The 25,820-nt window shown below is 28.8% G+C and overlaps 2 protein-coding genes across 2 annotated transcripts in view; one reads left to right on the top strand and one right to left on the bottom strand.

The window, feature by feature from the left end:
• The window catches only part of LOC114125353 (NADPH oxidase 5), a 71,953-nt gene extending 50,328 nt beyond the window's left edge, over positions 1-21,625 (top strand). The window contains exons 5-20 of the mRNA XM_050198669.1: positions 13,092-13,192; positions 13,362-13,482; positions 14,366-14,516; positions 15,093-15,303; positions 16,710-16,936; positions 18,363-18,551; positions 18,628-18,821; positions 18,897-19,218; positions 19,294-19,468; positions 19,547-19,719; positions 19,821-19,956; positions 20,042-20,267; positions 20,336-20,452; positions 20,515-20,724; positions 20,820-21,023; positions 21,119-21,625. Of these exons, the coding sequence (XP_050054626.1) occupies positions 13,092-13,192; positions 13,362-13,482; positions 14,366-14,516; positions 15,093-15,303; positions 16,710-16,936; positions 18,363-18,551; positions 18,628-18,821; positions 18,897-19,218; positions 19,294-19,468; positions 19,547-19,719; positions 19,821-19,956; positions 20,042-20,267; positions 20,336-20,452; positions 20,515-20,724; positions 20,820-21,023; positions 21,119-21,316 (2,955 nt within the window). The 3' untranslated portion in view covers positions 21,317-21,625. The remainder of the gene's footprint in view (positions 1-13,091; positions 13,193-13,361; positions 13,483-14,365; positions 14,517-15,092; positions 15,304-16,709; positions 16,937-18,362; positions 18,552-18,627; positions 18,822-18,896; positions 19,219-19,293; positions 19,469-19,546; positions 19,720-19,820; positions 19,957-20,041; positions 20,268-20,335; positions 20,453-20,514; positions 20,725-20,819; positions 21,024-21,118) is intronic.
• LOC114125354 (uncharacterized) lies at positions 3,183-5,473 on the bottom strand. The gene is made up of 3 exons (XM_027988968.2): positions 5,340-5,473; positions 3,729-4,046; positions 3,183-3,533 (listed from the first exon to the last, which is right to left on the bottom strand). Exons 2-3 carry the CDS (start codon positions 3,990-3,992, stop codon positions 3,183-3,185), a joined length of 615 nt encoding a protein of 204 aa, XP_027844769.2. The 5' UTR covers positions 3,993-4,046; positions 5,340-5,473.
• Positions 21,626-25,820: the final 4,195 nt, after the last annotated feature.

Here is a 25,820-nt window from a genome sequence, read left to right as displayed (position 1 = left end):
GTACAAAACGCGGTTATTTAATGATAACTTGTTAGTTCTTTAAGTATTAAACTACCAAACAACCCTTGTTATAAAGCACGAGCACATTTTTATTCATTCAAAAACTATACATCAAGTATATCAAGTTCAAAATGTTTATATTTTATTATTACAAATTTAAAACGACTAAAATTGCTTACACATTTGTAATTTAAATAAATCATCGTTTTATGTAAATCATTGTCCTACAAATCATAAAGTATTCACGTTGCTATAATTAATTTGTACTTAATATAATGTTTATATACCCTCTCCCTCCAGTCACACCAACTTTTCTAAAATTGATCGATAAAAAATAAAAATTGTATAAAAAAATTATCTAGTATTATTTTATGATCACTATATAATTTACAAGATTAAGTCACATTATGTACAATTATGTTGAAAATTAGACGTAATTGGACTTAATATTTTTCTTCGTTCGTTACTTTATTGTAGAATAAGAACTATATAAGAAATATAATCGGTCAATTTGAACTCGTATATCATAATATACGTGTAACATTACGACCGCATTAAAACCGTGTCTGCATATTTACAACAGATTATTCAAATTGTAATTTGTAACGTTATAAAAAAAAAAAAAAAATACGGATTCATTTTATACATAAAAATAAAATATATAATAATAAATTATAGTTTTCGTGAAATAAAAACCCATTTTAATCTTAATAACAGCCGTTTACTCAAATCGTCTTGAATTTTATTGCGATAATAATAATATTAAATGTTTTATTCGCTTTACTAAATCGTTTTGCGCTTTAGGTCTATAGTATAATTTTTGTGTAACACTCGCATTGTTCCGAGCATAGTTTGTTGATAAGGTACGATCGTGTAAGTACGGGCAGGTTTACTATATAATAACTATTATTATTATCGCAGCGCGCGTGAAAACGCTTGTGCGCTTTTGAGAAACTGCGTCGCGTGCTGCTCGCGCCCGGCTCTGAAATTTATTGCAACGATCGACCGGCAAAGATAAAGACGTAACTACCACGAGTTAAGATTTTTTTATATGATATATAACATTTATATATATATATAATATTATATATGTAGACATACATATGTGTGTGAGTAGAGAATAATATATGTTCACCGCGACAATCCAACGAGTTTGATTATTTATGATCTTTATAGACGAGCGCGTTTACCTATGCCATGCCGCTTGTAAACGCGAATCAAATGAAAATAATGGATTAAGTATAGAACGAGACCCAATTTAATATAAATAAATTGTAGTATTTATTGTAGAAAGGCGTTTTACTTCAGGCCTTAATGAGACAAAATTGGAGAAACAAAACACCAAAGTAATTTTATATTATATTCACCGGATAAAGCTTATACTACCTTATTACCTTATAAAGCTAATACATAGAAATATAATAATGAATGACGTGATGTAGGTATAGTAGTATAATACCAACTTATACAGATTTTAATAGAATTAATGCAAACCTATTTTGTAAAAAATCATTATGTAACAAACAATTATAGCTATTTGGTTAATATTATTACCAAAACTATAAAGGACAGTAAATAATAAAAAAAAATAATTTTATTTAAAAAATAAAAAAAAAGCAAAAATAAATAAATAAAATATACGTAAGTATGTGTTCTATGAATTATAGTAAGTGTAATTAATTAATGATTATTAAATTATGCGTTATTGTAATTCTCTCTTTAATAATTTATTTTCTAATTATTATTTTAAGCGTCTAATTACTATTGAATTTTTTAATGGTAAAATAATTGTACACATAAGTCATTTTATGTTTTTATATAATCATACACAAATAACTGTTTTTAATCAGATATTTTAATTTGATCATTGGCAATAGTATTGATTTTATTTTTATTATTAAATAATATTTTAAATGAGCATAATATTATAATACAAAATTATTAAATTTAAGAAATTGTTTTAACCATTACACTGATTCCACCAACTTGTACTTACTAAACGACCCTCAAAAGTCGAACTTGAAACTATTTTTATGTTTTTATCCTTAATAATAGGGACAATTATGTAATATCATAAGATTAACGAATCACATCATAATGTAAATAAGTATGTTTCATCATTCATATAACCTACAAAAGCAATTATTTTTAGATTTTTGTTTGCACCCATTCACGTTAAACGCTTGATTTCTTACCAAACTACTATTTGAGAGCTGCGGGCAATATTTCTTGACCAATTAAAAATATGCCCAACAGATTATATGAAAAAGGAAAGGCAAAATTTGTTCAGTAATTGTTTTAAATTTATTCATAAAATTAGTTAATTTTCTATTTTTTGTTTAGTATTGAATCATTCTTGTCGTTTTTTATACGTAGAATTCTTTAAAACGTAAAATATTCTTTTATTTTTTATATACGAGTAATACGACGTAGTAGCGTAACTTTTACTAAATCTTATAAGATATAATAATTATAAAATATGCATAATATTTCTATTTTTTCAATATTTTTAAATTAATATTATTAATTTATCGATGAAACTATTCAAAATTAGTTACAGGTCCTAAAAAAATATTTCACAGGAATCGGCTCACTATTGATTACATATTTTAATCTGTGCGAGTAAATTTTTTTTTAGTACTATAAAATATTGTGCCTTCTTTATAGACTGTAACTGGTATATTCATTTAATATTTAAAACAAAAAAAAAAAAAAAAAAAATACTTTTTTATATTACTTATGTATTAAAGTAGAAAGTATTAATTTATATTACTACGTTGAATGTTGATTAATGACAGTGTATTAATGTAAGAATGGAAGATGGCGAGGGTGTGGTGTGTGTATTTTCGGTGCTTTGTACATCATAATAATTTCAATGATAAATACAGTAATGCTCAAGATAATTCCGAATGATAAAACAATGAATGCTATTTCAAGATCTCTGACAGAAAAAACTTTCGAAGTATCGTAATCTTTGGGATTGATTGGCTTGTATTTATTAAATATGTACTTGGAAACGTCACTGTTCCACTTGAGTACCAGTCCAGCCTGATCAATCCATGACAGCAGAGTATTTATTCTTCTTTTATACGGTGAATTCCTATAAAATACAACAAATTCACATTACTAACATTCGTAAAGTTTCAAGGTAAAAATGTTGTTCCAAATATTTATCTTTATCATTACCTATGAACTACGTATGATATAAAGTACGATATCAGACACTCGTTCATAGTGTGCAACACTCGAGTATTGGTCTTATTGGGGACGAATAATACGTCTTTGAAATGTTCCAAATTAAAAACATTAACGCGCTCAAATCCGGCGAACTGGCCATCAGAATTGTGAATGTCTTCTTCTTTTTCCCACTTCTCGACTCGATAGGCTAGAGATTTCAAGTTAGGGTCTCCAGTCAATATTTCTTTGAAACTGATACTAGATGTACGAATCGGCAAATCCGACTCTTTCAGATCGGTAAATGTATTGACATCGGGATAGTGCATTGGAGTACTCAAGAACGTTACTAGTGATCCCTATGACGTACATAAATTATAACTATTAATTGCTTTGCAGCGTGTGAGCACAAGTCATTACACTTTATGAAGTTGATAAAACAACAAGAACATTAATTCTATTTGGACACATTTTGAATAGTTTAATAGTACCTATTATATTATACGTGCTGCAATAATAAAACGTTTAATCGCCGTCGAAAAAAAAAAAATTACCTGGAATGCGTTCAAAATGACCAGTGTAAAAAACAGACAAAATGAAGTCAATATCCGGTGACAAGAGTAAGCGAAAATTCGATTGGTGGGTGCGCCGATGAACATTCTGTAGATTTCCAGCCCCAAATTACATCCCGTGGGTCCTTGCCTGTGCGTGTCCAACGCCGCAGCCGCGGTCGCGAAATATATGACGGTGACCAGTACGCATGTGATTGCCGTCATCATCCAAACTTCCCTCTGGAAACTCATCAATACAGTCATCATGGGCGGGATGACGCCGGCTTTGGGCGTGAGTAAGCACACCTTGTCGCTCGTTATCTGTTGAATTGGTAAAAATCCATATGTATGAACATATTATAATACATACAATGTTAATATTATTATTAGAAAGTCACAACAATACGGGCCACATGATATTATTACAATATTTTATACTATAAGCTGTTACGAATATGGGCAATAGTGTTGTCAATGTGAATTTAAACTACACGCAATACGTAGTTTACCATTGATTATAAATTATTATTATATATTTATGAAAAATCAATGATATTACATACTATTATTTCGTTCGTTATATACTTGCAACACAAAAATATATAAAGCTCACAACTGCATATAATATAGAAAAAAAACAATTCGTTTACCGAGAACTTACATGGTAATTATTTTTACTATAAATCGTAGTTTCGTAATAATATCTTGTTTGTATATTATGTATTTACAACATATAGTATACACGCTATATAGCATTGTTATTATTAAATTCAACTGGTAGCAGTAAATTATAATATGTTTTATTCGCTGTACGTGTCAATGTTTTCACATTATTCCAATGGAAAACTGTTTAAAACATTACTATAACAGTAATATGTATATAGTGTTCGTACTCGTTATGTTTGAAAATCAAAAAAAGATTAACTTGTTTTTAGACATTTTAGCGAGTCATAAATTATGATTTCTGTTTCATAGTGATTTCTACACGACGCCCTCGAGCATCAGCTGTAATAGTAGATATATGCATACAAGAAATGACATATATATAATATATATAATTTTCTTATACATATAACTGTAGGTAACTTATCGACTTGAGAAATTATTATTATAATAAATAAATATTATTTTTTTAAAAAAAATACTTAACATTAGGAAAGTATCTAAATTATTAAGTACATAAAGTGATTCATTAAACTGCTTACTGCTTTTTTTCTTCAATAATACAGATATTTAAAACCTGATCTTTTCAATTTTCAAGTATACTTAAAATTTATTATATATTTAAGTATACAAACTTCTGATTTTAAATTAGAACCCCTTCCCTTCTACTGTAAATTACTTAGTGACTAATACTACTTATTACTTCCACACATTTTGATAAATGAATATTTAAATTTGAAGTAGTGATTTTTGAGTTATTTAACTAATAAAGATAAATTACAATATGTTCAGAAGACACGGAGGCTATGATGAATAAAAAAAAATTAATCACTAAATAATTTTCAGTGAAAAGCGGGTTTCTAACTCACATCATCGTGATAGTACCACTATAGAACACTCTTCAAGTGTAATAGTCATAATAAAATAATATTAATAAAGGTTGTCATTTACGTGTCTGGTAAGCTCGGCCAAGTAACAGTTGTAGTCTTTCAGAAAGTGTCCGTTGATCGAAACGTCGGCCCAGCCGTCAATCACCCCCGCAAACGTGCCGTACGCCCGGCCGCCGATCCACCTGTATCCGTAATAGATCTTACCGTTGGCGGACGGATGGGAAATGTAAACCGGCGTGGCGTTCATTTTGGCAGCCAGCACCGTGGCGAACGCGCCGTCCTGGCCGACGAACGTGCCGTCCCTCATCGCGATTACCGTCGGTATCCGATTGTTGACGATGAACCGCAACGGGAATCGCCGCAGGTTTCCGATTCGCGAATGCAGTATGCTTGGTATTCGTCTCAGTGACCGTGGCGGTACGTTCAAGAACCGGCCGTCGACAGCATTGTCGGCAAACGGATCGAGGATTTTGATCACGGTTTGAGTCACCACGATTATCCTGGGGGAGTGATGGTTAGGTAAAAAAATAATTCGTTATCTTTCAATAGTGAATGTGTGATATTTTATAAGACGCGTGATAGGTACCTTCTATTTCGTTAAAGGTCTAATGTTCTAATGTGCTGTGGATTATTGTCTGAATTTTCGCTTTTGTGCACCATAATTGTAACCGCAACTTACGGTTGTTGTAGTTAGGGTTTCGATATTGTTTAAACCAAACAAGGATTTAAATTGCATAACCGACGAAAACCGAAACCTTTATGATATTAATAATATACAAGTGATCGATAATTTTTCAATAGTATTATACTGACTTCACAGATTTTGTAAGTGTTTTTTTTCTTATCATCTATAAATTATTATTTGAAACCGTTTAGAATTGGTAAGAGGAAGAAAAAAATTTAAAATCGATTGTCCTTATACAGTATACAATGACCTTATTAGATAATTTCTCGTAAATTTATGATAAATCGCGTGCTCGGAAATACTCTGACATCTAATAACTATTCAACCTCCCTATTATTTCCAAACATAATCGACTCAAATCAAAAAATTTGTATTAGGTAACGAAAAATCAAAAAAGCTTTCATCAACACGACATAAACAATCAGTGTTTTTGGACGTTAAAACATTGTCGTCGAATTATTCTAATCTCTTCTCATATTATAATATCCCACACTGCATGTTAAAAATATAATAATATATATTTTTATTCAACGTGTACATCGGTCGTACAACAGATAAACTGCTAAATGAAAAAAAAAAAATAGCACGTAGACATCCTACGTGTATGTTGCGGAACACATTACTCACGAACTGGTGCCATGCACATAATATACCACGAAAGCGTCTTACCACATCGTTAAGGAATTTAATTTATAGTGTATCGACGGTAAAACGGCGTTCTGTCGCGTTTTCACCGGATGGGTAAGGAAGTATAATAATACCTACATACGTGTATACCTAACCTATCTACCTACCTAGGTACCCATCGCGCAGCTCATTTACTCTTGCTGCGCTTCCATATTATACGTGCGCGCGTGTATGCATTTGGTTTGTCGCTGCGCTATGTACTATCTTAGCTGCGCCGGTTCCGAAACGACGATAATTTAATATTCCGGTTTTCTCTTTTACTATACATAATATTAATATCTCTACCATATAATATTATGATACAGTAATAGTAATAATAATACGTTCACGTCATTAATTTCCCGCGTGCTTATATTATTATTATATACGCGCGCGCGCATCGGCCCACCGCTGGTCGTCGGGCGGTAGGTATATTATAGCGAGCGTTACGACAAACCTCCCATGAACTCATCAATTAAGTCGTCGACGAGACTAATATAAGCGCGCGTCTACCCACCCCGGAAAATCGTCCGATAGGTATTACAATAATATGCAATAGATACCTACGATGTATTTAATACTTATGCGTGTCGCCGGTCAAATAATATAATCAATTCGTTCGGACATAATATTATACGCCGTTACAGTAACTGTCGCTATTATAACTACCACTATTGTGGTATTTTAACGAATAATAAAACAGTCGCAAACCACCGTTCTTGCATTATTAAGCGCGTCCAACCAATTTAAATAACTCACCTGTGTATATAATGTATTTATGATTATAAAAATGTTCTCTAAACAGTGTGTACACCCAAAATCCAAAGTTAGGTTTACTTGTACCCATACACTATATCGTAAAATAATAAAAGTTGTTACTTATGCCGATCTATCAGACTACTAAAGAATGCATTAAATTACACGGAATATTTTAACGTGCAATCTAGATAGTACCTACTACCTAGATATCGATTCTTAATAACGAATGTCGAGAGCTAACTGAAATATATCCATTACTTGAAAATACGATTAGGTACATTGTAATAAATATACCAAGTGTTGTACTCGTTAACGATCTTTCATTTTACCACCAAAATATACCTTTTCTTTTCCGCTAAAATAAAAATATATTTTTTATTGTCTGTAAGTTTTGGTATGAGTAATATATTATAATAAATTAAAATATTTTTTTATAATTGTATTGGAATAATTAGTATAATATCCCTTTTGATAAATGACTGATTATACTGCAAAATATATATTTTACGAAATAGGTACATACTTTTTGAACACGAAGAAAATCGATGTTACGTGAAAATTAAACAATATAAGTCGAACAGCATAACCTGAGCTCACATTTTTCTCAAAAATATGTCGCTTTTTCAGTCCATTAAATAAATAATTATTAAAACAGTAATGTTGATTTTAAAATATAGGTTGACGTTTTTTTTTTTTTTACTTTATTAAAACGGTCGTTTTTTCGCTGCAGTGGCAAAACGCAATTCGATTTAATAATATGATATAATATCGGTCAGATCGTGATCACATGACGTATCGGAGATATACCTACTTGTATATGGAGAGGTCGCGCCATACGCCGTACACCATCCGTCGGACCGCGTAATCGAATCCGTTGACGGCTACGATCAAGTAGTACACGTCCACGTCCCAAAACGTATAGTTGAGTTGGGCCAGTTCGACGAACGGGTCTGGGTCCCAATCGGGCGGCACGATACCGCGATACAGGACCACGTACCGAGACCGGAGCGGTAACAGAGACCCGAGCCCGTGGTCGACGGGTCGTCGGCAGGGCTGAGGAAGGGCTCCGTCTCTGCTGTCCGTGTCCCTCGAACGGCCATCGGACAACAGACGGTGCAGATCGACTGCGTACACGGGCTGCTTGTAGCGGGTTTGCAGATTCCTCAGAAACCCGTAGGGTACGTCGTCGCCGTTGACGACACTTCCGTTGCTACCGTCGCCGTCACTTCCGTTCGGTCCGTCACCGACGCCTCTCGACCAGTGGATCGCCACTACCATCACCCCTTTGCCCAGCGACGACGAACTGTTTTCGAACGATGATATTATGCCACCGACCGTTGTCGTGATATTATACAGCACGGTACTATTACGGCCGTCGTATCGTATTGGCTCGAGTCGCCCGACAACAGCCGCCACCGACATCAAACCCTGCGCCGACGATGTTTGAGAGTTTAACGTATGAGCGATGTGTCATTATATTACTCATATATTTAGGTATAATATTGGTATGATGTATCGAGGATGGAAAAGTCAATTAATTTTTTTTAAATCGTTAAGTTTCTTTTTTTGGTTTAACTACCGTAACTCTTACGAGTTAAACAGGGAAAAAAGTATCGTAACTGTTAATTTGATAAATCAATTACATTTTTAAATTAAAACTGTGCAATGTATGGCAAAGCGAAGTAAACAAATTTCATAGAAATTACCTGTGTTTTGTAGTACAAAAATCGAATGTTCCTATTTTTAGTAAAAATAATACATAGGTAAAAAAACAGTATCTACTAATTGACAAAACAAATTACGAGAGGAATGAGAAAGGAATTTAATATTATAAAATCACACTAACAAAAGTCAAGAATTATTTAGGTTAATTTTTGGTTAGTTGCAGATTTGTAAGACATCACGGCATCGATATATTTTTAAGAACTGAACTGTGTATTAGGTACTGTTATTATTGTGCGATTTTAAATTTATATAATTGGGCAAACTTTTAATTTTTATGGAAATTTAAATAGTTAAAATTAAATACCTACATTATTTATATTCCTTTTTAAATCCAGAAATATTGTGTTCAATACTTCGAAAATTTACAATTTAATAATTAAATACATACAACGTTATAATTTATAAATAATATATCTGTATTGAATTATTATTATAAAAAAAATCATTTGAAAAAAGATCGAAATTAATTCATATGTATAGGGTTAGAAGTATATTTAATTTTAATCTTTTTAACTCGTTAATGTCCATTCTTATACATTATTCTTCTTACCAGAACGACGATACACGATGACATCGTACAGCAAATCTGAAACTATAAAATATAGACAGCGTAAAAAAAAATAAAATTATCTTCATACACATGGAATAATATAATTGTAGTGCTTTCTCAAGAACATAGGTATCTACGCAAACCGAAGTAATATAATCATTATGCCAGTGAATTATATAGTTTTTCTGGTTTGTGTAAAATAATATTGTTTGACCTAAGCGATAAAAAAAAAAAAAAAACGAAAAATGCAAAATCGGTGCTGTATTTTAAAAACTCGTGTTGTGTTGCGTTATTCAAATCAGTATGCATCGTACGAGTTAAAAACGGATGTGTTAAATATATAAGTAGGTAGGTGTTAAGAAGGCGTTTGGTAGCCGCCGCGGGTGTGTGTACGACTGTAATATTATAAGTAAAATTTCAGCACCCTCGGTAATAAAACTCTAGCCGCGCTTTTATGCGATCGTAATAACATGGTATATCGCGTATATTTCGTGGTTATTATTATGCTTACGACCGAGACGTTATAATTTATATTTTATTTTGTTACCGTGTTTTTCGTGTATGAACGACTTTCATTATAAAATTCACGATTTAACATAATATAAACATACTCATGTTCTCAAGTCGAACCGCGCGTAACATTTTTATTTATCTCGCAATAACTCATTTAATCATTGTTCGGCACTAGGCAGTTTATACCTACTGTATGATGTAGGCACCGGCGATAAAAATAATAATACATCAATACTGCCGCTGCAGCTGTAGTAGTACTACGTATTTTATAATTTGTGCATAATAACATGCAAATATCAATTGTTGTTTAGTCTTACCTCGTATATCGATGATTAAATCATTCGAACATTAGACGTGGTCGTAAAAAAATACACGGTTCGTTTTTAAGGCTAGTCCGATACTTTTAAATGCTCGTGACAAAATGTCTAATTAGCGTGTTAATGTTTGGAATGACATGAACTATAATGTGCTGTTCGTATTTATCTAGAAGTAGTTATTAATATTAGTTTCCAATACGAGACGGCGATGTTATTTTTTTTTTTTCATTTACCCGTTGTCATCAATGACAATCATAATTGTATGTAAAAATATTATTACGTTCGCCCACATAATAATAATACTGTATGTAAAATAAATATTAAATATACACACAATTATTCGACAGTTCAATGGGTAAAATAATTGAGACTATCAAAATGCTTCTTTTTTACTTTAAAATACGTAAGCTTTGTTTTTTTTTTATATTGCATACAGTGCCTATGATAGAATTCTCGGAGACAAAATGTCATTCTGTCACGAATTGTTATTTTTGAATTTCATACATCGTGCGCACGTTGTATATTTAATATTTAGGTATAGAACCTAGTATAAGTATTTCACATGGATCGATGTAAAATATTATTGGAAAGTGAAACCAAAATACTTTCAAAAAAAAAAGAATATTTTTATTGCAATTTATTACATTTTAACATGTACCTAATAATACTAAGTTATATATTAAATATTATTTTTTCTTGCATTCAAAAATTTTTTTGGAATATTATAAGAGTATTAATTTTAAAATTTCAAAATCTAGTACCTAAAAAAGAAACAGGTTGTGATTTTTAATCCCCAAAAAATAATAAACTCCTAGATGATAGCCTTGAAAATATTATGTTTTTACATCTGCAGACGGCTGTTATATTAACTTTCAAATTCATTCTGGTATAGTTTTCTTAGGTTTACGATCTCGATATCCGTGTGAACGCATTTTGTGGAGTTCTCAAAGCGTTCGACATACCTATACACTTCAAACCATATCCGTTTGTTACATTTTTACTATACGTAGGTATAATACATTATGTATTTTATACGCATCATTTCAGTTATGGGACTACTGAGGGACATGAATCAAAACAAAAAAGGTGTAATTTATACGTGAGAGGGAAGTATCATATGATATTAACCATTTTCGTGTAACAAAAATAAACTAAACAATATATATAGTTTATATATACAACTGCATAAGACGTATCCGAGACTTAGAAAATTATTATTTCCTAAACATAATTTAAATATTTTACTTTAATCGCTGCCAACCGGATACGTTTCCGGCCGAAAATAATGATACGTTCCTTCTGGCAGTAAAACGGTAAAAATTACGTAATCAGTAGATAAGTACTATGTTTAAGAAGAATCGTATACGTCGTTAAGCGTTCAGTGAGCAACAAGCGGCTAATGATGACAACATCATCACAGGTATAAACTACCTATCTATATAGTTCTCTGTCAAAATACGTTTTGTCGTGTTTGTTGAACAAAAATTATAGTCATTATAAATTTAATTTCTTTAATTTGTGTAATATAAGTCAAATTTAGATTTATCTAAACTTGTGGAGAATGTCCTCTATTTGGTTAAAAAATTCGAAATACGTAGCTCTCTATCTTTTCGGATGTAATATATAATATATGAGTACACTGTCAATATGCTATATTATATAGGTATATTGTTTTAAATTCTGTTTACTAGGTATTTTATGATATTATGGTAAGAAATATTTTACAGTTAATATAAAATTATTAAAATTTATATTTATAATCTTTATTAGTTAAATACAAATAATAACTGTGGTCATTTACAGTACTTGTATTATACAATTATTTTATTTACATCATTAATTTTACTTATCTTAAATGCTTATGAATTATGATTATATTAAGATAAATGTATATTTTTATTCCATATAAATTGTGTAAGTATTTTAAACTATAAAGTATAAATTATATAAACCTATTTATAAATGATAATATTATCATAGTAAGGAGAAAAAACTGAAGATCTGAAAATAAATTATGAAGTCCATACAATAACATAATACTTCAGAGAGAACATTATTAACTTTGAACAATTATTTAGACTTTCTTTTAATTTTAAATACCTACATGAAACTGTTTAAATTCATATACTTACTTGGTTATTTTTTTATGACTTAGAAAACTAAATATTTTTTGATTCCACTAATATTAAACAACATGAGTTAATGATACAAATACATTTCATAGCTGATGAAATTTTATAATAATAATACTATTGGCAATTAATGTTATTAAACAAGCTTACAAAAAAATCATATTTACATATTATCAACTAGTGTACGTTGAACGCTGGAAATATCCATTATCCAAGTTTATTTTTAAATATTAACGCGACTGTTCAAAATTATTATTATTATTATTATTATAATCAGCTGTAATCATAATTTAATGGTGTTAATGTAGTATATATTTGCTGTTAGCAGAGTGAAAGATCAACACAACAAATGTGTTAATTGTAGCAAATCTTTATTGCGTTAATTCGTTAATTATTGAAAAAAATGTATAGATTAGTAGTGCAAATATATTTTTATTAATTTGTATTATGTTTCTTTTTTAATTAGATCGTGGAAAAAGTATTTCGACTTATTGACAAGGATTCGGACGGAATCATCACACCATCACAAGCAATGGATTTGATAACTACGATTACATACTCGTCCAGGTAATAACAACCTAATGATCAAATAAGTACAAAAAAATAAATAAAACACAAGTTCATAATATTATTTTATAAATTTGTATTTTTTAAATTATAAATAGAATTTATTTATTTATTTATTATGATTTTTTCGGAAAACGAAATGAATAACCACTAATAAATTACTGTTTAGAGTAAAATCGGGATTTGACAGTGAGAACTTGATGTGGCTCGAACAGTTATTTAGACAAACTGTTGGGGATGAAATGGAAATCAAACGGGACGATTTCAATAAAATTTTAATCACTAAAAACGTAAGTTCACTAATTTATCAACTATATTATTTTTACGGAATCGGCAATTAAAATACATTTATAGATCATAATGTATAGGGATTTCGTCATCTTTATAACTAAAAACCTCAGGTAACAGTAACCGTCCAAGAAACAAAAAGTACCTATTTATTACATTATTTGAGCGTTGCGCTTGATTCATTATTATTTGAGTTATCGATACTTGATAACTTACGGTATACCTACTATACCTACTATTAAGTATTAGTTTTTTTATTCATTCAATATCTATAGCAATGTAAAAATGGTTCATCTAATTTTATTCTATACAGAAATATTAAGTAAACATATAATCATGGGTGTATTTCATGATATTTATATTTATAGGTATAAGTGTTATAAACTCTGGCCTACAGCGGTAAATGTTGAGAGGCGTCAAATATTTAGTCGCCTTAGACTTTAAGATCAAAATATTTGTCTATGTACTAATGGTCTATTCTATTATTATTTATAATTCTCGCCGCTAGCGTATAGGTACTTCACCTCTAATAGTTTTGTTATTATTATTATAATTCAGAGCAACCATTTTGCAAACACCTTGAAGTAAAGCAAATATAATTACACCGCTGAATATAATTTTACTAACATGAGAAATTGAGTCGGTATAAACTATGCATGATAACTGGAACACTATAAGCACAATACAAACTCAAGCAATACCTATCAAACTATAATATTGAGATTTACAAATAAAACATTTAATTTAACTATGCACTAAATTGCAAATTGTAATTTTAAGATTTTTATTGTATACCTACAAAATAATTGAAATATATAATGTATTAATGTAAGTTGAAAAACAATATTTGTTACGATCTAATTATTTATTTGAAAAATCTTTTAGCCATTCTTTACTGAACGTGTATTTCAAATATTTGATAAAGATAATTCTGGATCAATATCGTTACATGAGTTCCTCGATGCAATGCACCAATTTGCAGGACAAACGCCAGATGACAAAATTCGATTTTTGTTTAAAGTATACGACTTGGATGGTATGTTTATTGTGTACCTACTGCATACTATTATTAAATTAACAATAACAATAATAAAAAAAAATAAATAAACAAAATAAATTCAATATATCTTAACTACTGTAACATAAATGTAATTAAAAATCGTTACATTATAATATTGGTTTTTTGTATATCTACCTACTAAATTCGTGGATTAATACTTATAAAATGACATTTTAAACCCTTATTTCTAATCACATGGCGCCAGATAATTATATTATATTGTTAAAATAAAATAATTAATACGTTATGTTATTTAATGTACTCTTCCGTAATTATTATTTTTTTTAATTGTATAAACATTTTAAAAAATAAGTACTTATTCATTTTTTATTGTAATATTAAAAATAATTGAATATCATTTTTAACAGACCAAAAACATTAGACATTTTTGAACTCTCATTTACAGTTCATCAAAAGAAAAAAAAATAGTAATAATAATAATCACGAGAGGTAAAATAAATATCATGCTTTGGAACGATTGAAATTTATCTTTGGAATCAGTTAAGATGAAAAAAAAATAAAGATAATAAATTCAATAATATTGTTGTTTAGGCGATGGTCTTATACAGCACCGAGAATTGCAGCATGTAATGCGTGCGTGTATGGAAGAAAATGGAATGCAGTTTTCGGAAGATCAAGTGGAGGACCTGACGATGGCGTTGTTCGAAGACGCCGACAGCGAGTCGAGGGGTGCTATTACGTACGAAGCTCTCAAGAATCAATTACAAAAACACAACGGGTTATTGGAAAATCTGTCGATAAGGTAATAGAACGCGTCGTTTGTATTTCGTAGTAGTATCTACGTATAATAATGTATACGTAATAATAACCACACGTTCTTTTTAGACAGGATCACTCGTACAAATGAAAATCATTTTTTATTGAAACGTACATTAATCTATACGATAACCGTGCAGATGGCATCTGATTTAATTCATATTTTAGCCCATAGTTCTGACTAGTGTATTAAATTATAGAATTCGTGTTTTCTAGTTCACACATAATATTATGTCCAGGACCCAGGTCGATTACTTTTGTGAATTAATTACAGTGTTATCTTCGTCGATGCATCGTACGTTAAAAATAAAATGTATATAAATATATAATATGTAAACGTTTTTAATTATGTTATGTGGTAAACATTATCAAAATGAACGTAAAATTAAATTAAAAGTGTTAATTTATTTTATTTAACCTCCAATAAAAATAAAAATCACATTTTTTTCCATTGCTCGAGGAAAATTGCTCTGTTAAAAAACACAGATACTTTTAAGTATTGTAATCTACTAAATATTTATGTTAGTTGTTAATGCTTTATTATTTTTTGCCTCGAGGGTTTCTGTTATACATTAATCAATATACCAACCTATAATATGATGTAGTATAATACGGTAAAACTACAGCTGTTTGTAATTCACTTATTTAACTACGTGGTTCAAACTTAAAATTAAGATAAACGATGACCAATTATTAAAAATATTGAGAAAAAATTGTCTTTCAGAAGTTTTAATCATTTATGTTATTTATTTTAATGAAAAATAAATAAATAAATAAAAACTTCTAACAAAATACTACAGATTTTCAATACTAAAATAGATAGGAACTCTGAATAAAATAAATATATAATAATTGAAATTCGTCTACTATGTTTTTGATTGAAAACAATTTCATGTAAATGTTTAATTTTCAAATTATTAAGATAGTGACAGTTCTTACATACATACACTGAACGCATATGTAATATTTACCTATCCATATCAATTTTCAAACTTTGAAAATGGTGAAGTAAGACTTATTTAAAGACACGAATTGCTCATCTATAAGTCTATACAAAATACTGATTAAATTTTTCTCGATAAGGTTTTTTATAATTATTTATTATTTAATAATAGAGTATTCTCTGTTCTTTCTATTCTAATCATAAGATAGAAACCGTTGTTTTGTTTAACATATTATTATAACTGATTAATCAAATAAATAAAATATGCATATGATGAGAAAATAAAATATCTTAAAATGTATATTGATCGGCAATCGCAGATTAAATTAAGGACATTGAACTTCAAACACTATATTATTTATCGTCTTTTTTTTTTTGTTTCTTTAATTATCTCAAACACGTCAAATATTTGAAACACTCGTTTATAAAAAGACACTACTGTTTTTCAGCATAGACCGTTGGCTAGTACCACCAAAGCCAAAACAGCCGCCAGCTTCAGTCTGGGGAAAAATCACTGCGTTACGTCCGTATCAGCTAACATTGCCGTATATGCGCAATAACTATGTTTATTTGATGTTTTTGGCTGTATACGTACTTGTCAATGTATTGCTGTTCGGGACTAGAATCTATCAATATCGTAATTCCAATATATATACAATTCTCGCTAGAGCCTGTGGTAAGTAAATCCACATAATATTTACTACTATATTATTATTAATTTTGTTGTTATATTTTATTATCCACGCCCTGTTCGTTGGCACGTCTTTTATTACAATACTATTATACACTATATAGGCTTTTTTTTTATGTAATGTGCCCGCAGAATTTTTGAATAAAATATGTTAGTTAATGCACAATACTAATGAGTAATAACTGAGGCCATGGAGGGTAGAGAATTGACATTAAGATGAACATAATATATTTTATATTCATTTTAACCAATTTTATGTTTTTATTCTAATGTTTTTTTTTTAAAAAAAATGTATTTGAATAATTAACTTGTAATACAATTTTTAGGTAATATTTTTATTAAGGTCACGGAGGTTTTAATTGATATTTCAATTTTGAACTATGTTATGATTACTTAAGATTTACTAACTAATAATCTTAATTTTAAATTGTATAATAAATCAATTAACTCTAATTAATTTTAAAAACAACAGAATAAAATGGACTATTATGAACGTAAAATTTACTATAATTTATGTTGGTAAGTCGGAGACAACACATGCTGGTTTGACTGTGTTTTATATTCAAATTTACGTACATATATACTTTATAACAATCATACCAACTATCCTAGGAATTGGATAGAGCTTTAGAAATTTTGAATGTGCCATGAAGTTATAACTTAAAAATCATTTTTCCGCTTTTTTAAATTGAATTCTTAAACTCTTTGATATTAAATTTTTATATTTTAAATATGAGTAATATTGAGATAAATAAATGAATTAAAAAGTGTAAGAAATTAGTTTTTAAATTTATTTCGTGACAAATTGAACTATTATTTTTTCAGAAACTATATCAATATAATATGATATACAATATAATTATAGCAGAATAACTCTAAAATAAAAATAAACAAAATAATTAATATTCGTATATCGCGTTATTGATGTTATCGATGTGCACATGTGGATAAGCTCTGTAGTTCTACTATTTCTTTTACACTACAATCAACTTACTATAAACACATTTACACGATACTCACGCAATTACTTAGAAAATTGCCTGTATTGAACTCCGTAAAAAACGGTCGGTATCAAATTTTTGTTTAATTCGTTTATAGCGGTCCAACTAAACTTGGCGCTCGTTTAAGATAGCCATAGTGAAAAATAATTATTTAAAAACAATAGAATAAAAGTAATTTTAATTTTTAATCAAACTATGTTAAATAACTTAATATATATTTCGGTCTTACCAAGAAATACAATGAAAGTATTTTTTTTTCATTTATTTATTATACATGATGCATGGTTATTACTTATTAAATAAGTAAATACATTGTTGTTGTGCAAAATATTTTATGCATTTATAATGTAGATATAAATAATGTATCATATTTCTATTTTGTTATTAATTATTATTAAATTGATTTTCAGGTCAGTGTTTGAACTTCAACTGTACTTTTGTGTTGGTTCTTATGTTAAGGCATTGTATTACGTTCCTCAGAACCCGTGGATTCTCATTATTTTTGCCTTTAGACCAACATATATATTTTCATAAAATCACGGGGTTTTTCATATTTGGTTACAGTATTCTCCATACATTTATGCATTTACTAAATTTCAGTAAGTTAATTTTATATCTTTTATTATGTTCGTCGATGCCATTTGATTACTGTTCCATTATTTATATTTACTCTAGGTACCGTCATAATATATGATCCAAATTTAAACTACGAAGGATTCACAGTTTCTGAATGGCTATTTACCACCGACCCGGGACTTTTCGGACTCATATCAGGATATGCTAATCCCACAGGCGTTTTACTAATCATTATTCTATTCGTGATGTTCATTTGTTCACAGCCATTCGTTCGCCGAGGAGGATGCTTTGAGGTTAGTTACTTATGCTGGGGAATGGCTTATTTCCCTAGAATATTTTTTACAATTAAATATATTGTCTTTTTTCAGATATTTTATTGGACTCATTTACTATACGTGCCTTTTTATTTGCTCTTGATTTTGCACTGTCCAAATTTTTGGAAATGGTTGATTATTCCCGGATTATTATACTTGTGTGAACGCTTTTACCGTTTCTCATTAATGCGTTCTGAACATGGAAAAACTTATATCAGTTCTGGTCTACTTTTACCATCTAAAGTCACGCACTTGGTAATCAAAAGACCTCCACATTTTGATTTCCATCCCGGCGATTATGTTTTTGTGAATATACCGGCAATAGCCAAGTATGAATGGCATCCATTTACTATAAGTAGTGCTCCAGAACAAGAAGGTATGTTTGTATAAAAAATTAATATTTTCTTGACTGTATTTGGAAATTATCATAGTAAACAATATTTATATTTAGACTATATGTGGTTACATATCCGCGGAGTTGGAGAATGGACAAATCGATTGTATTCATATTTCGAAGAAGAGCAGCAAAAATTACATTTACTTAATGAAGAACTACCTGGTTCTGTTAACAGCAAAACTTCTTCTGTAGATACTATAGAATCTTCAAAAATTAAAAAGCTACAAACGTATGTTTAACGCTGATTTAAACAACAAATTATACTTCTAAACTAATTATTATGATATAATATATATAAATATTATAGATCTCTTCAGAGAACATTTTCAGGAAGAACTGTGGAGGATTCCACCAAAGGAAAATACAAAAGAGGTGGTGATTTTAGTTATACTAATCAAAGTTTTAGTAGTTTACCGGAAGATTTTCAAATTAGAGGTTCTGAAAACGATGGCGCTTCTGGTAATTCAAAAACTCCAATAGGTAATATTAAATATTATAATTTTTATAGGTTTATGTAATTAGCTAATTGAAAATTAAATTAATACGAAATAATTGTCAAATATTTAACCATGAATTATTAGAAACGAGAAAATCAGTGAAAAAGGCACCAAATACCAATCTTCACAAACTTGTTTTGATTAACAAGGCACCACTGTCGAAATCATTATCTATGCCTGATATGGAAAATCGTATTAAAAAAAGAGAACGTCTATTAGCGTATGTATTAAATATTTTATATTTTATTTTTGATATAAATTTATATAATCAAATTAAAATTAAAATTTATAAATGTTATTTTTAGCTTACGAACTTACATGCGATCGGAATCTGAGAAAAGTTTTGACGAATGTCAAATGAAAAGAGCAAGACTTCAATCTTTAGGTTTAGCATATTTAAGCCCTCAAAATAAGTCATTGGCTCAAAGTTTTCGTTATATGAGACATAAACCAACCATCATAGCATTTAAAACGCCAAGTTTAGAAAATTGTGAAACCAAAGTTTCGTCATATAGTATTACAATAGAAACGGTAAGTAGTAATTCTATTTTTGGATACGATAGATTAACATCGTTTGAAATTGTATTTAAACTTTTCAGTCATCCAGTATGGGTAGCATGGAATTTGTTACCAATGAAAACAAATCAAAAGAAAGATCTAAAGAAGACAACAGTAGTCAATCACCCATAAATTATCCGGTTGGCAAACCATTAGAGGTGAGTAAAATCGGGTGAACATTGGCTTTCATATTATAACGAATAACATTTTTTATCGATAGATCTATCTGGTCGGGCCGTACGGTGCACCGTCTAGTCACATATTCCGAGCCCAGCACGCCGTGATGATAGCCACAGGTATCGGCGTCACGCCGTTTGCTTCCATATTACAATCAATCATGCACCGATACTGGAAAGCCCGACACACGTGTCCAAAATGTAAATACACTTGGGCGAGTGAAATACCACCGACGGTGATGCATTTGAGAAAGGTAAGAAACGCGACGAGATAGATCTAGATTATTGTGCATAGTATTGTGTTTGGTAGTTAATCGTATTATAACTATTATTTATGTGTTACTTATAGGTTGATTTCTTTTGGATTAATCGTGATCAAAGATCATTTGAGTGGTTCGTGAATTTACTGTCACAACTGGAAATCGAACAAGCTGAGCTCGGTGGAGCTATGGAAAGGTTCCTAGAGATGCACATGTATATAACGTCGGCTTTGCAAAAAACTGATATGAAAGCTGTTGGACTCCAATTAGCTTTGGATTTGTTACATGAAAAGGTAAGAATTGATATAATCATATTTATTTAATTATATTATACAAATATTAAACTGCTATAAACATTAAATCAATATAATATAATGATTGCTTTTAGGAAAAACGAGATTTTATCACGGGTTTGAAGACGAGAACAAATGCAGGAAGGCCAAACTGGGATAAAGTGTTCAAGCAATTATTAGACCAAAAGAAAGGAAAAATCACAGTATTTTATTGCGGTCCACCACAACTCGGTAGACTTCTGAGAGTTAAATGTGATCAATTTGGATTTGATTTTCGAAAGGAAGTTTTTTAGAGTTATAAATACTCGTAGACCGTGCTTTTATCTCTTTGTTATATTATTAATATATAAATAATAACATACAAATTTGTACAAGCATATTTTGTATGTTTAATATGTAAATGTTACCATTTTGTCAAAGAGAAGACTGTAAAATATGTTACCAATTTACCATATCGCAATCAAGTATTTTATAAAATAACAATGATACCATTAATTTTTTTTGATAATTTATTATTAGTATTTTAATAAAAATAAGAATTTTTCCGTCTGAATTTTATAAATATTATAATATATATATATTATATAAATTGTAATAACGAATGACATTATTTGTGTATTATTATTATTATTGTTTAAATTCTAAGTGTAAATATATATTCAATTATTTTAAACATGAATATAATCTACAATGCAATCTTATGCATTTATAATTATTTGTAGCACGATTTAAAATAAAGTCGTAATTAATAAAATATTAAAACAATAATACTTTGACTATTCAACAATTTCATATATATAAGAACCCTAAATGCATTAAAAAAAATACATACGATCAACGACACAAAATAATATTATATATGCAATGCATATTATATATTTGTATAGTAAACGCATAACAACGAGCTGCCGTGCACAGTAAACACATCGCTTGCACTTGGCCATGTGCTGTATTCATGGTATACGTATTTGTATTGTTTTATGTGTTGCCGTAATTGTCTCTTAACGAACTTCCAATATGAAACAAAATAATGTTAGAATTACTTAGGTATCTATACATTTCGAGAAAGACAAAATAAACAATCTGATTATAGTAGATCATTCAAATATCCAGACACTAGCTTTTGATTTAATAACATACATCATTATTCAATATAATATGGTTAGATAGTTTAGTTCAAGGAAAAATAAAGACACATATTACATAATATATTTAAATAATAGTATAAATAAGATATAAAACATTGTGTAACAATAATAATTAAAAAAAACGGTTTTTATAATCTTATATCAAACACTATCAATATTGTAAAATGATTTTTCAGGTAGGTAAACATAACAGTGATAAAGCCAAACATAAGCACACCTCTGAACTACTTTATCTATTATCTCTAATGGCAATTGCTTCCATGGATGTATATTTGATAATTATAACAATAAAAACCAATTACAATATTTTATAATATAGCAAATAGAACTACAACGACTGTCGGAGAGTGAAGAGCCTTTCAAAAATATTCACTAGATAGAGAATCTAAAAATAATTAAAATAAATACCAATAATAATTAAGAAAAAAACAACTAAAATAAATTCATTGTCAGATGTTCATAGAATAAAATATTTCGTTCTAAATAGGATTTTATATTATCTTATGTATGAAGTACAATTTAAATTACTCTCAGTAGTTTTAACCACCAGCAACAACCAATTTTTATTTATTTTCCTCGATATTATTTTACAAGCAAACACGGGATTTAAACATTTTAAACGCAGTTTTATTTAAACACATTGCATAGTTAATTCGTTAAATCCACTTGCAATTACTTGTTTCATGATTTAAATTTATTGCTTATATTGTTGACTATTGGTTTTTTTCACTATGGTTTTTAAAAATTTATTAGAAGTATAAAATTTTCAAAAATTTTCTTGGTTTTGAAAAGTTTTAAATGATTTCAAAAATAAAAATTATAAGGTACAAAAATAAAAAATACACCAAATACGTTTCAGTAATTTTGACACAATACAGTTAAATTTTTCATTTAAAAATCAATTTTATTTAATATATTAAAATATGAATGTGATATATTTAAAATTACAAATTAGCAGTAAAGTATGATGTATTTGTTATAAATATTTGTCAAAATAAATAACAAATATAGAAATTATTCAAAAGTATTTTAAAGAATTTTTTTCATAACTATTAATTAATGATTACATTAGTTATATAATATGGTTCACTAATTGGTTACCTATGTTCTAATAACTTACAAAACTATGAAATACATGATTTAAAAGTTTCATACTTGCGAGATTTTACAAAAGGAAATCATATAAGCAATTTTCTTTTTTTTTTCGGAAAATTGTTTGAAACGAGATTCTCAATAAGTAGATTATAATATTATGGTTATGGAATTTTTTGTGGAATCTGTTATATGACAATATTTTAGTTTTGTTAATTTTATTTACATTAATTAGGATTGACTAGGTATATATAGTAATGTACCTACCAAATGGTCTTTGTAAAAACTCAATAATTTTTATGTTAAATGTCCTTGTTGATTCCTGCATAACTATTAGAAAAGTTCTGATAGGTTCCAGTGAAGTTTTGTAGAATATAAGTTTAGTATTTATCTGTACATTTGAGTAAAACGATAATAATAATATGTTAGCATATGAAGCAACGAGCTATGTTTTTTATTTTTATATTTTAAGTAGATAAGCTTACCGTATAAAACACTACTAAGACCAATGTGGACGTATGGTTTCCAATTGTCGGCTGCAGCAAAAGTATCTAATACCAACAAAATAGCACATAAAAAAATTACAAATGCTCCATCCTTTGTGTTCAATTACATCATCATGCATAAAAACTTTACGATGAAAACTAAGACATATGCAGCTGTACAATTATATAAATACTTCCATAATTGACTACAAATTCACCAAACTCCATTGAACAGAACCTCTATATCTCCAAACTATACGGGGAAACTCCGACCGTCGTCTATAAAGGAACTGGTGCCATCACTTCACTTGTTATAACCAAACATTTTAAAACATCAGATACCTAGACTCTAGTTAATTCCCAGCCAATTGTCACTAATGTGTGATTTCTTATTAAAAAATTAATTTATTACTTAATCATATTACACATGCTTATTATATTGAACAGATTAGTGATACCTAATTGTAAAAAAAAGAAGTACCCTAACCAGGTAAGGTATTTTTAAGAAAATTTACTTTACTAAAGTGAGATGAGAAATTGTAAACCTATTAAGCGAAACTCACAGAGAATGACCCATGAAAGTAACACAAGATGACTGAATCGATCAGTAAAATACAATTGAGAGCGGAATTTCAAGTAATATGATCAATTTATATTTTTTTAAATTTTGCAATGTTCAATAATTTTTAACAAACATTTAAGTATGGTATTTGGTGCTGGGCTTGTAAGAATAAATTTCGAAATGTTTATAAACATTTGAAAATCTAAGACAATAGGTTAAGTCGTTTTTTTATTAACAAATTTAAAATCTCGAAGAAGTCGAAATTATATTTTTAGAGTTAATGAACTTTGGCAGAACGAAGTAAGAAATATATACCAGTATTCAAAAAGTTTAGAAACTCTTAAAGATTATTAAGCATATTTTGCATATTTAAATATCTAATTATTAAGACAAAAACCAGTCTATAGATGACACACTGTAATAAGTCAGGTTTTTTGTATCCGTTGGTGCAATCAGAGCTTTATAACAGAAAGCTTATATCATTATGTTTTAAAAGCGACTTTATTTTTCAATAATTATAGGAAGAGTGTTATTTTTATGAACAATTTCATTAGAAGTAGGTTTTATTGATAATATACGTATTATGAATAATATTTATTACAACCAGTGTTGTATTGCTAAAAATATTTGTGGGTATACGCCTTTTAGATCTTAGGTGTCAATGATATTATAACTATAAAAATAAATCTAAAATTTTTTTTTCGAGCGAAGCGAGAAAAAAGTAACAACCAAATTCTATTCTAATTATCAAATCATAAATATACAAAATTAATACTTTTCAACAACTAACTCAATGAAAAACATAAACACATTAAACCAAGCCTTTTTATTTTAAATATACTCTTAAAATTAAATATATTATGGTCTTTAAAACCAAAATAGTCAAAATATGCACTAAAATGTTAAGTATTTTTTATTCAAAGTGTTGAGAATTGTATTTTGTTACTCACATATCACAAAATTAATCATAAAAACTGCAAAGTAGGCAAACGAATTGAATGTTTGATTTTCTTATAACAAATTAGTCCATTTTAATTTAAAATATAAAATTCACAAGATTCGTTAATAGTGTGAGCACTCAATTGTACCTCTCGCACAGGTTTATCAATTTTGAGAAATGAAAATTACAAATTTAAAGAACATTTTGTTTTTATCACTGAAAATTCTTACGGGTACCTATACGGGGCTATACGGCCGTATATCCACGTATTGCCGTTTATTTAGAGACTATACACTCAAAAAAAAAACTTGAGAAGTGAGTATACGCCGTATACCCTCCAATACACCACTGATTACAACAACATAACATTTAAAGTATAGATTAAAATAAGAGTAAATTTATGCGCACACAGTAGGATATATATGTAGGATATCGAATATATTGATATTACATTTTGTATTATTTACCAAATTAAGATTGTTTTTTTTTTTTTATCTTGGTTAATCAATATAAAGTTTTTAGTGAAAATTAATTTTATAATTTTATCCGATTAGCAATAAAGAATTAAAC

This window comes from Aphis gossypii, chromosome 1, assembly GCF_020184175.1.
Source record: "Aphis gossypii isolate Hap1 chromosome 1, ASM2018417v2, whole genome shotgun sequence".
Taxonomy (NCBI): domain Eukaryota; kingdom Metazoa; phylum Arthropoda; class Insecta; order Hemiptera; family Aphididae; genus Aphis; species Aphis gossypii.
This window is presented reverse-complemented; position numbering and strand designations above follow the sequence as displayed.